Genomic DNA, 13,564 nt, shown 5'->3' on the forward strand with positions numbered 1-13,564 from the left:
ATTTTAATATGATTCAGAGAACAAAGCAGTTAACTGAAATCCAAATTACTATTTTAAACTGTTCAAAATATAGTGCTTTTGCACTACTTCTGGAAAATATAATATCGATGATAAACTCAGATGAATTGGATGTGAGAGAAGAGAGCATTCAAACGATTTTGTCCATTAGGTAAATAAATATTTATCCATTAAATTTTATTAGTTTTCTTAATTTACCCAAACAATATCATATTACATTGCAAAAATATAAAAAATAAGTTTTTTCAAATAATTCTTGTTTTGTGTGTTGTTTTTCCAGAAATAGTGAACAACTCAAAAAAAAAAAAAAATTACTTCTATCAATTTTGCAGCCACACGCTGATCAAATTTGATTGATTTTTCTCAAAAAGTTGTATATGGGCAGGAAGCAAGACATAGACACATTATTACAAAGTCATCGTGCCAGCAAATTAGGCCTTCATTTTCCTCAAAAGGAATTTATACAGAATAATTTAGTTCTATTATAAGTTTATATTATTGCCTCTAATAAAAAATTAAAATACATGGTTCTGTAACTTGTATCAAGTTGTTATATTGTGCAATAAATCTCCACATATTTTTTTGAATTGTGAAATTTAAAAGACTTAGTTGCTAATTAGCTTTTTTACAATTTTTGTTTAATCAATGCAGTAAAGGTTGAGATATTTTGCTAGTTGTGATTCATAATTAAAATTATAATTCATGTATTTATTTTTCTTTCAATTTATTTCATATAAATATATCAATTTTAATTGAATATTTTATAAAAATAGTGAAATTTCAAAGTCAGTGTTGTGAAAAATGCAATAAAAATGAAGGATTTTTCAGCATTTTTCTACACGATTTTTAAAATCAAATGCTCAATTTTCTGTTCAAGATGGGAATCTAATTTTTGGTATATGTTCTTATCACATCAAATCCCAACTATCATCACCAGTGTCATGTTGATTTTCTGAAAAAAGTTGCAAATCGACCTGTCCTAATGGCGCAATGGTTAGAGTACTTGGAAAAATTGGAAAAGTGATATTCTCCTGAAGGTTGAAGGTTCAATTCTCAGTCTAGGTGACCAAAACATACAACTGTAAATTACTTAGGATTTCTATCCAATCCTGGCTGACGGAACAACTGTATGCTAGTAAATATAGTGATACGTTCAAATTCCCAAGTTTAACAGAAACATTTCTGAGTTTGACAAGATACCCCTAAAGAAGGTCGGAGGTTATATCAACAGAAACGAAAGATGAGAACAATAGTGCGATGAATCCAAATAATACCAATCAAATATTTTTGTTATTTAAGTCCTGATATGAAAAGAAAAAGTAAATAAATTCTTAATTAGATTTATTCATACTTCCAGATCCTAATTAGGTTGAAATTGTCATAATTTTAAATAATTGTATAAAACTATCCATAGCACTCCATGTCCAAAAGAAATGCTATTATGTTATTTTGAATAAAAAATAAAACGCCCTATAATTCACTGTAATATTAAACAAAACAATAAAAATCCCTATAAATTTTGACCTGTACATTTCAAATTTGATCACAAGTTTAATATGCCAGAACTGAAGATAATTTTATGAGCTAGTGTCATTCAAAACATGAAAAATTAGCGTCGGAAATGTAACGTCGAAATTCAATTCGAGCAAGTTTTAATTCACATACTAATGTAGACAGATGGCATAAAAATTAATTTCAGACAATTGGATTTACATCGAAACTGCAAAAAAGTGTTTACATAAGTTCCTTTTAACTTTTGTTATTGCTATAAAAATTAATTTCAGACAATTGGATTTACATTGAAACTGCAAAAAAGTGTTTACATAAGTTCCTTTTAACTTTTGTTATTGCTATAAAAATTAATTTCAGACAATTGGATTTACGTTGAAACTGCAAAAAAGTGTTTACATAAGTTCCTTTTAACTTTTGTTATTGCTATAAAACTTTAAAAGGAAGTTGATCTCTCTGTATGTGTGTGTGTGCAAAATCTTCTATTGGATCTGATCTGTTACAACTCCAAAGATGAGGTATCATGTTTGTGTCAAATAAATCTTCTTTTTTTTTCAGATTCAATGCCAATTAGATTGAAATAAAATCTGTACATTTCCAGTTTTATCCCTTTTTTTTAAATTTATAATTTTGTTCTTTAAGAAAATGTGAGTTAAGCTAATTATTCAAATTTATTCTTTTTAAAAATATTTTTATATTTAATATGGAACTCCATAAATTGATAGAATCAAACTCCATTTGATATTACTTTTCTTTCTCACTGAAGCAGGGTCAGCAATAAATTTTTCCATTCGGATTCATTTGATTTCACTGCTGAGTCGCACCATCTGTGGCCAGAGCTCCAAATAAATTTTACATGCAGTTTCTGATAATCCCAAATGGTAACTCATTAAGTACTTACCAGGTTCAACATTGATAACAAATTGTAGACACAATGGTTTGGTCGGTTTGTTTTATGGCATATCAACCCTTTATGTCTTATTTAATACCAAAACATTATTTGTAGTATGATGGATGGAAATTAAATGTTACTAATTTTTTTACTGTATCTTGTTATATAGCTTTGTTGCTTTCAGAAATTTAAAAATTTTATTTGGATGAATTTTGTTGAAGATCTTATTTAGATTGTTATTTTTTAGTAACGTCTCAGTTGAATCTGCTGAAAGTCAGCATATGATGACTTATGATTCCATCTATGTTCTGTCTTAATTGATTTGGTGTGTAAAATGAACAAAGATGAAAAAAGAACTTTCTAGTAGATCCATAGCAGAAACTCTGGTGCTTGTTTACATTAATCATCTTTTAAACCAACGCATTTCAGGTGAAAACATTATTCTGTAATCGCGAAATTAGTATAAATTCCAAAAAATAATCTAGTAGAAAAATAATTACAAATAAAAACAGAATTTTTCAAATTATCAAGTTTTATTGTGTTTTAATGCAGAAGAATTGTGCGGCCAATTCAGTATGACAAACAAGGGAGACAATCCTTGACTTAAAGGTCTGCCATCTTTAAACACACTATCTGGGAATGTAACTGCAGCTAATTTTTTTTATTTAAAATACTTCTAGCACATCTACTGGATCATTTTTCGTAATTTTTGGAATTTATACTAATTCTGCCATGAAATGTAAGTAATAATGTTTTCACCTAAAATGTGTTTGCTTAAAAGATCACCAATGAAAAAAAGCACTGAAACGCTTCACGAAGCAAAAGATTGTTTTGTTAATTTAGTAATGAATAAGTTGAGGTAAACAGCTTAGTTTGCGATCTTGTTTGTACACAAACCATCTGTAATTGGACATTTTTTACGTTTTTATTTCTTTTCCGACTTGATACTATAGAGTGATAGTAACAAGAAAAGATTTTTGCATTTTTACAAACTTTTTGTTTGATCTAAACTCCCTACATTTTTTTTTTTTTTGATATTTCTAAAAACTTAGCAAAGATCCAAGTGTCTTATTGCATCTCATGTGATAGAGCGAACCATTGAAGAAAGGGGGAAAGGGAGAGGAGTGTGTATATAAAAGAAACCGAAGAGCGATTAAAGGGATAAACGCGTAACCATCAAGAAGAGAAGTCATTTTCATTTAGACAATACACATGCATGGAAAGAGACAATAACGGAGGTAGACGTGCATAACATTGATTACAAGTAGAAAACATGCAAATAATCAGAAAAAAAGATGTCAGAATAATTAAATTAAGGATGCCTTAAAAAACATTTTTTTTTTTTAAATTTATGAAAAATAATTCAGAAAATTTTTTTTTAAATAAACAAAAATAGTTGAAAAACTTTGAAGTTAAAAATAAAAAAAAGTTTTTTTTTAAGTTTTTCCAATAAAATGTTGAATCAAGATTTTCAATCAAGGAAATAGATTTAGTTCAGAGTCAGACTATAAAGTACACCGAGCAAGGAAGCCCTAATTTAGGAGACATGGAGAGTGTGAAGTTGCTTTGTAGTCTCAGGTCCACTCTGATCCAAGTGGTAATACATGCTAGGGTTCCAGCAATGGGTTAAGTAAAATTTATCGCGGACACAATGCTAAACTGATTAAAACACCAATGGGCAATGTGTGTTTTTATCCTATCCAAACCAGCATTTCCCAGCTCTTTCTACTTTTTATTTTGCCTGCAAACGAACTACTCATACATGTCTACTCCTCATAATGATCTTTGGTATGCCACAGAATTGAATCTAGTGGTGAAGCCGAAATTTGGAAGCTTTAGGGGGTGTAAAAGGTCATCTGTCAGTTCCCACTACTCCTAGATTCACTCTGGCAAAGGGTGATAGTACCTGCCATCTATCGGTTGAATAAACATTTTCACTTACAAGTTGAATGGTATTTAATTATTACAAATGTATTTTAATGTAGAATTAAAACATTTCTGTAAATCATCAGATGCCGAAATATATTTTTAGCCTCATTATAGTGCAACAAAGATGGCTGCCACTATTTTGTGATTTTTTCTCAGCATATTTAGTATTTCAGTTTGACTAAAAACTTAAAAATCTTAATTAAATTATTACTAGTTATACCTATCCAATGTTACTGACGATGCAGGGAAGTTAGTTTAATTTTTGTCTGCAATTTTTTAAACATACACTAAATAACTCCCATTATATTCTTAAATTTAAAATAAGTGACTCCTGTGCTGATTTTAAAAAATTTATGAAATTGTCGTTAAGTATGCTTTTATATTGTCAGTAACACAGTACAATAATAACAAATGAAAATAGACCAGAAGCCAAGTTGGATTTGTCAGTTGAAATACTATTTGGACTAAACTTTGAGAATCCTACAAGATAACTTTATACATAAGATAGTTTTTTGGCAGTTTTGTTTTAAAAAAAATATCAGCCTTTTTTGGGGTTATTTAATGCTGAATCCAGTAATTTTGGAAAAAGGTATGATGCTTTGAGCTCTATATATATATATTTATACTCCTATAAATTTGTTGTTTTTTTTTGTTTGTGTATTGATATTCATATAAAAATCCTTTTTTCTATTTATGTGAAAGGAAATTACAACTTTGTTATATATGTGTCATGGCATTGCATTCATCTGCAAAAGATCTAACTAATTTGCATATTCTTTTAAACATTCGTTTTAATTAATTCCGTATTAGTTTTTTTGGTTTTCTTATGAGATAATCATCTTCAGTTAACTATTACGTGTAATTATATTCATGCAGATATTCTACATGATTTATACTTGCGTAATATTTGCATAAAAAGGTTATAGTAAACACAAACTTCTTTCTATATATATATATATATATATATATATTTATGCATGTGTATATATATTTATTTTAAAAATTTTGCCTACCAAACTCCTCTGTCAGTTTTTGGTCTACAGAGATGAAACTTAATATATAGAGTATTCGAACCGATGCAAAACTTTAGGTTTTAGCTGGGGAAAATTGATGCAAAAGTGTGAAAATCAAAGAAATGGAATTTGCCAGGTGAAGATCAAACAATGGCATTACGAATATGCATGCGTAACACAATAGCTATTGATTCATATTTTAATTTTTAACCTTGCAGCAAACATGTCTTCATAGCTCAGACATTAACGTCAAAGGAAAAAGTAAATTGTAAGTTAAATGTTTTGGTTTTGATTCTCAGTGATGGCACACGAGTCATTTTTTTTAACTTTTTAAATCATTTACTATATATTGGGTTCAATATAATAAATATGAAATCTGCATTAATCAAAATCAATCGTGGCTTAATGGGGATGTCCTTTTCTCTTTCCTGCAACTTCTCTCCCACAGAAGAGATGTTGCGAGTCTGTTTTATTGTTATTTCCATGGCAAGTGCTCGTCTGAGCTTCAATCTCTGGTCCCCTTTCGCCAATCTTTCACGATAAACACCCATCTAGCTAAAACTACTGTCAATATTTTTCCCCATTCTTTATCTGTGCCTAAATCAAAACGTAGATTCCATAAACAAAGCTTCTTTCTTAGAAGCGCACGCCTGTGGAACTCACTTCCGCTTGCCTGTTTCCCACCTGACTACAACTTGGATGTCTTCAAGTCGTCCAACATAAATAAATTCCTGATGAATCGCCCCCTTAAGTAAGACACTTTATCAAATCTCCATTACTAACGATTACTACGATATTTTCCAATTGATTACTGTACACACAATAACTCTTATCCCCGAGTGGCTTCCGTGCCTTGATAAGTGGTGACTACCATGTAAAAAGAAAAAAAAGTAAAATAAAAATATCATATTTAAGCATATTTTACAACTGAGCAATGCTGGGCGGCCTGCTAGTGCGTGTGTGTGTATATATATATATATATATATATATGTGCGTGTGTGTATATATATATATATATATATATATATATATATATGTGTGTGTGTGTGTGTGTGTATGTATATATATATATATATATATATATATATATATATATATATATATATTTGGTTTGACTGTTTTGTTTTATGGATTTTTTAATGTAAAATCTAGTAATTTTGAAAAAGGTTTTATGCTTTAAGTTCTTTATAAATATTTATTCAGTGTTCAATTTGTAGAAAGAAAACTAATTTTATTTTTTACTTTGCAGAACATGATTGAGTTTTGCTAAGAGAACGGAGAAAACAACATCCATGATTGGTGCATTTTACATGAGGAAGCAAGTATTTTTAAACGTCCTGATTTGGTAGCATTAGGTAAGATAAATGTATTTTGCCATTGAACTAAGACATTTCTGTAATTTATTAGTGATCAAAAAATGTATTTTGCCATTGAATTAAGACATTTCTGTAATTTATTAGTGATCAAATAATGTATTTTGCCATTGAATTAAGACATTTCTGTAATTTATTAGTGATCAAAAAATGTATTTTGCCATTGAATTAAGACATTTCTGTAATTTATTAGTGATCAAAAAATGTATTTTGCCATTGAATTAAGACATTTCTGTAATTTATTAGTGATCAAAAAATGTATTTTGCTATTGAATTAAGACATTTCTGTAATTTATTAGTGATCAAAAAATGTATTTTGCCATTGAATTAAGACATTTCTGTAATTTATTAGTGATCAAAAAATGTATTTTTCCATTGAATTAAGACATTTCTGTAATTTATTAGTGATCAAAAAATAACTTTAGCTTTATCATAACAAACATGGCTGCCAACATTTTTGTTATTTTTATCCAAGTAGTTTTCCTGATCATTCCATACTCATATCTTTGTATTTGTTCACGTAAGATATGCAAACTTAATTCATCAGTGCCCAAAGTTTTGGCTTTAATTTATGATCAAAATTCTTTTGGAAATATATCATATCATTTGATACTAAAATTACTCTCAAAGAATAGTGAGAGGATTCTTTTATACAAAATATATAAATATGGGTTGGTGCTTTGATTTGATAAGAGATGAAACTAAATTTGCACAGTATATTAAAATCATTCGTTGACATCTATGCTGATGACACGACCATCTATGGCAATACATCAAAGGCCGTAAATGACAAAGTTCTCTCTGATTCTCTCTCCTCGGATCTGGAGCACGTGGTACAGTGGGAGAAGAGGTGGCTAGTTACTTTTAATGCATCTAAAATCAAGCTCCTATCTTTACATCATCAACGCTCTGATCTCCTTCTGGCATCAATTGAAATGGATGGCTCTCGACTAGGGGAAGCTCCATGCTTTGATAAGCTTCTGGGCTTGACCGTTACTCCTGATCTGAAATGGAACACATACATCAAGTCTATTGCCAAGGTCGCTGGAAAAATGGTAGACTCCTTCTACCGCTCCAGAAGATATTTCACTGCTGATGCAATTCTCTACTTATATAAAAGCCAAGTACGTCCAAGGATGGAGTACTGTTGCCACATCTGGGCAGGAGATGCTAACAACCGCCTATCCTGCCTTGACAAAGTACAAAATAGACTTCATGGCTTAGTGGGGGATGCCCTTTTCTCTTCCCTGCAATCTCTCTCCCACAGGAGAGATGTTGCAAGCCTGTCTTTGTTTTATCGTTATTTCCATGGCAGGTGCTCGTCTAAGCTCTAATCCCTGGTACCCCCTCATCAATCTTTCACGAAAAACACCCGTCTAGCTGAAACCACTGTCAAAAATTTCCCCCACTCTTTATCTGTGCCAAAACCAAAATGTAGATTCCATGAACGAAGCTTCTAGAAGTGCACTCTGTTCCATCTGCCTGTTTCCCACCTGACTACAACTTGGATGTCTCCAAGTCAAACATAAACAAATTCCTGGTGAACCGCCCCCTTAAGACATTTTATCAAATTTCAACATTAACATACTGAACACGTAATAACCCTTATTCTCGAGTGGCTTCCAGGCCTTGATAAGTGGTGACCATCTTGTAAAAAAAATAAAAAAATAAAATAAAAATAAAAACTGAGACCAAAACTGTTGCTAATATACACCAGAGATAATGTAATGTTTAAAAGATACTCCCATCTTTATGATTAACTACAGATATCTTTGAAAAATACAGATGTTGTTGAAATGACTATCCTTCTGGTCAAAAAAAAAAAAAAAAAAAAAAAGAAAACGAACCATGGGTTAAGAATTTGTTATATGTTCATCTATAATATAAATCTCACCTGTCTGTTTAAATGTATGTATGTATGTATGTCTGTCGGCCTAAAACTTTTGACAGGAGGGGTCGATTTTTTGCAAACTAATTTTGCAAGTCATCGTATCAATTGGATTGCCAATTTTAACGTTTCGAACTTCCGGTCATGTCATGGAGTAGAGGTAAGATGTCAGATTTTCTTTCACTTTCTTTTCTCCCTTTGTGTTACGGGTTCAAGCCTGCCTGCCTACTACCACTTTTTTTTTTTTTTTTTGCTTAACACACACTTCCAAACATCCGGGCAACGCCGGGCACCCAGGTTAGTATTTAACATATTAAGTTGAAATGAACATTTTGGGTTCTTGTTCAGAATTCTCCCTCTTTGAACAGAAAAAATTAAAGAAAAATCTGTATGATGTACGTACCCATGATGAAATGAAAATATCATATCCCAAAATTCATATAAATTGATCAAGCAGTTTAATTTTTAAATAAGAAAATCAAAGTTTACGAGTAACAAAAGAACGGTTGTCTTATCCACCATTTTAGAAACAATCTAAAAAAATTTTAAAAAACGAATGGAGATAACTCAATAACTCTAACTTAACTACGAATTCCTATGAATTGTTTAAAAAATGATTTTCATCATAAAAATAAAACTACTTGATCAATTTACATGATTTTTGGAATATGGTATTTTTGTCTCATCACAGGTATGTACATCATACAGATTTTTAATATGGGGGAAATTCTGGACAAGAACCAAGTTCTGCTTACCTTAAATTAAAGCTTTAATTGTATTTAAAATAGGTATAACTTGTCAATTATATTTGAAATCTGCCAAAACCACTAATTTCGTTTTCTTTCGGATGTTATCATTTTATCTCAATTGAAAAAATTTCTTTGTTCACTCTTTTTCAAAGAACACATTCTTCATACTAGTCTTTTAAAGATTTTAAAAACTGGAACATTTAGAAGAGATGGTTTTCACAATTCAAAAACAGCCTCCACGATGGAATCAAACAATACTGTCAAAGCTTGAATCCTGATACATTGGAAATCATTGCGGAGTTATTGTGAATAAAAATAGTGAACAAAGTAACTTGGTAATCACTTGGTTGAGCTAACGACTGCCCTTCTTTTTATAACACAAACAAGAGAACACTAGAAGCATCAACATGATCATTCGTCCAAGACATTTGTATCATTAGTATCAGTAAATACTAATGACTAGCCCGATAAGTAACAAAATCCCACCCCTCCTCTAGATGCCAGAAAGCCTTCTACTCATAATAATTTCTTCCATCAAACTGTTCGACTGGAATTCCTTCCCAGTCTACTGCTTTCCTGATAGTAATGATATGCAAAAGTTCAAGTGTAATATGAACAGATACCTCACTTCTCAACTCCCTACATAATATCCCTGTAGATATGGTCCCAAATAGTAGCTCCTTATGTCAATATGGCACTATGCCTTGTTTAGAGTGAAGTAAAAAAAAAAAACTGGCAAAATCTTGCTTAGTTTTATGCTAAATGACTGGTTCACAAGTACTCGTTGTTGCTGGTTTTTATTCAAGCATTCGTGCTAATTTGGCTTGTTTTGAGCAAACATTATCCGTTCATTATTAGTTACAACGCACAAGGTGATGACGTGTCACTGAATGAAGATAGTTATTTTGACAGAATGCTGTGGGCAATTCATTTAGCATATAAACTTCATTGAACAAAAAAAACAAAGATTAAAGATAATACACATCACCCACCATATTCTTCAGACCTCACACCAACAGATTACTATCTATTTATAAGTTTAGGAAAAAAAATCAGGTCGGCCTGGGAATAACGTTAATTATAGAGTAACTCCACATTCTCCAAAGCTCCCAAATTTGGGCCTCGTTATCAGATGAAATTTAATGTCATTTCTATGACATATTGTTTATTTTCTCTTAGTTATTATTTTTACAAGAATAGTTTAAAAATGATTGTATTTGAAAATACCATAAAATAGGAGGAGTATAAAACATTGGTTTCAAAATTACATTCAAATATTAAAATTATTTTTTTAATTATTTCTTTTTTAATTAAAAGAAAATATTCATTTTCAACATGTTATAAAAAAATTAGACTTTTTTTTTTTGGTTAATCAAAAACGTAAATTGGAATCTTACATTAAAGATTATTTTTTATTAAAATGTAAGTATCAAAATTGGAAAAAAATATAATTTTTAAATACCAAATTTAAATCAATTATGTTAATGAATTAAAAAAAAAAAAAATATCCACACTGGTAAAAAAAAATAAAAAAGCAATGTTTTGATAATTATAATAGAAATAATTTTAAAATACATATACTTTTGAAAATATAAAATAATCCTGCGGTTGATAATAGCAACAGCAGGAGCGACAGCCATTTGAAACAGTTTAGCCGACAGTTTGCGAGAAGCGTCTCAGAGACAAACCATCATTTGGCAATATAGACAAAGAATACCTGCCTGAAACCAATCCTTGTAAACAAAAATCACCCTCTTCATTGCTGCAGCATGATTTAGTGAAAAGAGCAAAGCCTGAAAAGACAAAAAAAAAAAAAAACAAGAAATTTAAGGATGATTTGTCACATTTTTTTTTTTATTTTACTTTTAAAAATTTTTAAAAATAATTAAATGGGATAAATATTAAACATTACATAATAGTGACTTACAATTAGCATGCCAGAAATAGTATCAGTGCTTATTTACATTGCTGATCTTTTAAACCAACGCATTTCAGGTGGAAACATTACATACTTGCGTGTCATATTGAAATTAGTATATATTCCCAAAAATTATGAAAAATAGCTCCAGTAGAAAAATAATTACAAGTAAAAATAGAATTTATCAAATTATCAAGTTTTATTGTATGCTTTATTGTGGAAGAATTGTGCGATCAATTCAGTATGACAAACTGATTTATCTCCCTTGACTTAAATTAAGGGCCTACCATTTTTAAACAAAACATAAGTGTGGATGATTATTTGTTAAAAATACATCTAGCATATCTACTGGATTATTTTTTGTAATTTTTGGATTTTATACTAATTTTGCCATAACAAATGAACAAATAAATGATAAATATGTAATAATGTTTTCACCTGAAATGGTTTAAAAGATCACCTATGTAAAAAAGCATCATAGTCTTTCTTGTTCGGCCTGCCTCTTAATGTATCCTTCAGAACATTCCTGCTTCTCTCTCTCTTTCCCCGCCTGGTTTTACCTTCCTGTCTGCTTCTCTTTTTCTCTATCTCTGTTTGTATGCCTCTTCATCCATTTGTATGTTACCCCCCCCTCCCTCCACTTGCCCATATGACAAACACAAATCCATAAAATTTTATCTACAATTATCAGTTTTTTTTTTTTTTCTGGCTGCACAGCTAACGATTTCCTGCCATAAGCAAACATTAATATCTGAATAAATACATGTTTTACACAAAAAATAACATTATCATCATATAGTATTTCAGAAGTTTAGATCACTTTATAAAAACACATCCCCAACAAACCTGTCTAGCAGTAAAATCCCACCCCTTCACTGTTGAGATCCTTAGATGCTAGAAAGCCTTCTACTCTAATAGATATCTTCGCTCATATTTATAGACTTTAGAATTCCCTCCCTATTTTCTACTTCTCTGACTGTATTTACATGCAGAAGTTTAAATGTAATGTGAACAGACATCTTGCTCATCTCTCGAATATTCCTCAGTAGACATTGTCCTAAATAGTTGTCCCTTATGTTCAAGTGGTAATATGTCTTGTTTGGGGGTGAACAAGAGTTAAAAACATATCACAAATTTAATTTTTCTGCCATTAATACCTCGTAACTAATAAGATGACATTTGGCATATTCAGGCTAGTATAAAAGTGTAGTATCTGTTCTGTTTCATTCTTGGGGAGGTCATCACCATCCTAAGCATTACCTTTCCTGAAACAAGAGCGTGCAGATTTATTATCTGTTGCCTGGAACTTCTATTCTAATGGATTTTTCCTTTCAGTTGCTAGACTTTGGAATTCTCTCTCTACTGCCTGTTTCCTTGACTGTACTATACATGCAGAAATTTAGATGTAAAATGAACAGACATTTCACACTCATCTTCTTGTTTTGGTTGCTTTGTTTTACGGCATATCAACCCTTTTCGGGTTATTTAATGTTGAATCCAGTCATTTTGAAAATAGTATTCATGTTGAATCCAGTTATTTTGAAAATAGTATTCATGTTGGATTCAGTCATTTTGAAAATAGTATTCATGTTGGATTCAGTCATTTTGAAAATAGTATTCATGTTGGATTCAGTCATTTTGAAAATAGTATTCATGTTGGATTCAGTCATTTTGAAAATAGTATTCATGTTGGATTCAGTCATTTTGAAAATAGTATTCATGTTGGATTCAGTCATTTTGAAAATAGTATTCATGTTGGATTCAGTCATTTTGAAAATAGTATTCATGTTGGATTCAGTCATTTTGAAAATAGTATTCATGTTGGATTCAGTCATTTTGAAAATAGTATTCATGTTGGATTCAGTTATTTTGAAAATAGTATTCATGTTGGATTCAGTCATTTTGAAAATAGTATTCATGTTGGATTCAGTCATTTTGAAAATAGTATTCATGTTGGATTCAGTTATTTTGAAAATAGTATTCATGTTGGATTCAGTCATTTTGAAAATAGTATTCATGTTGGATTCAGTTATTTTGAAAATAGTATTCATGTTGGATTCAGTCATTTTGAAAATAGTATTCATGTTGGATTCAGTCATTTTGAAAATAGTATTCATGTTGGATTCAGTCATTTTGAAAATAGTATTCATGTTGGATTCAGTCATTTTGAAAATAGTATTCATGTTGGATTCAGTTATTTTGAAAATAGTATTCATGTTGGATTCAGTCATTTTGAAAATAGTATTCATGTTGGATTCAGTCATTTTGAAAATAG

The 13,564-nt window shown here is 30.3% G+C and overlaps 1 protein-coding gene across 14 annotated transcripts in view; it reads right to left on the reverse strand.

The window, feature by feature from the left end:
* LOC145260287 (ral GTPase-activating protein subunit alpha-1-like) overlaps nt 1-13,564 on the reverse strand; it is a 476,501-nt gene that overhangs the window by 388,785 nt on the left and 74,152 nt on the right. For all 14 annotated transcript variants that reach the window (XM_080118139.1, XM_080118137.1, XM_080118136.1 and 11 more), the window contains exon 11: nt 11,093-11,164. In XM_080118139.1, coding sequence (XP_079974265.1) covers nt 11,093-11,164 — 72 coding nt within the window. The remainder of the gene's footprint in view (nt 1-11,092; nt 11,165-13,564) is intronic.

The sequence above is a fragment of the Euprymna scolopes genome, chromosome 36 (genome assembly GCF_053919585.1).
Source record: "Euprymna scolopes isolate OS-2025 chromosome 36, ASM5391958v1, whole genome shotgun sequence".
NCBI classification, from domain to species: domain Eukaryota; kingdom Metazoa; phylum Mollusca; class Cephalopoda; order Sepiida; family Sepiolidae; genus Euprymna; species Euprymna scolopes.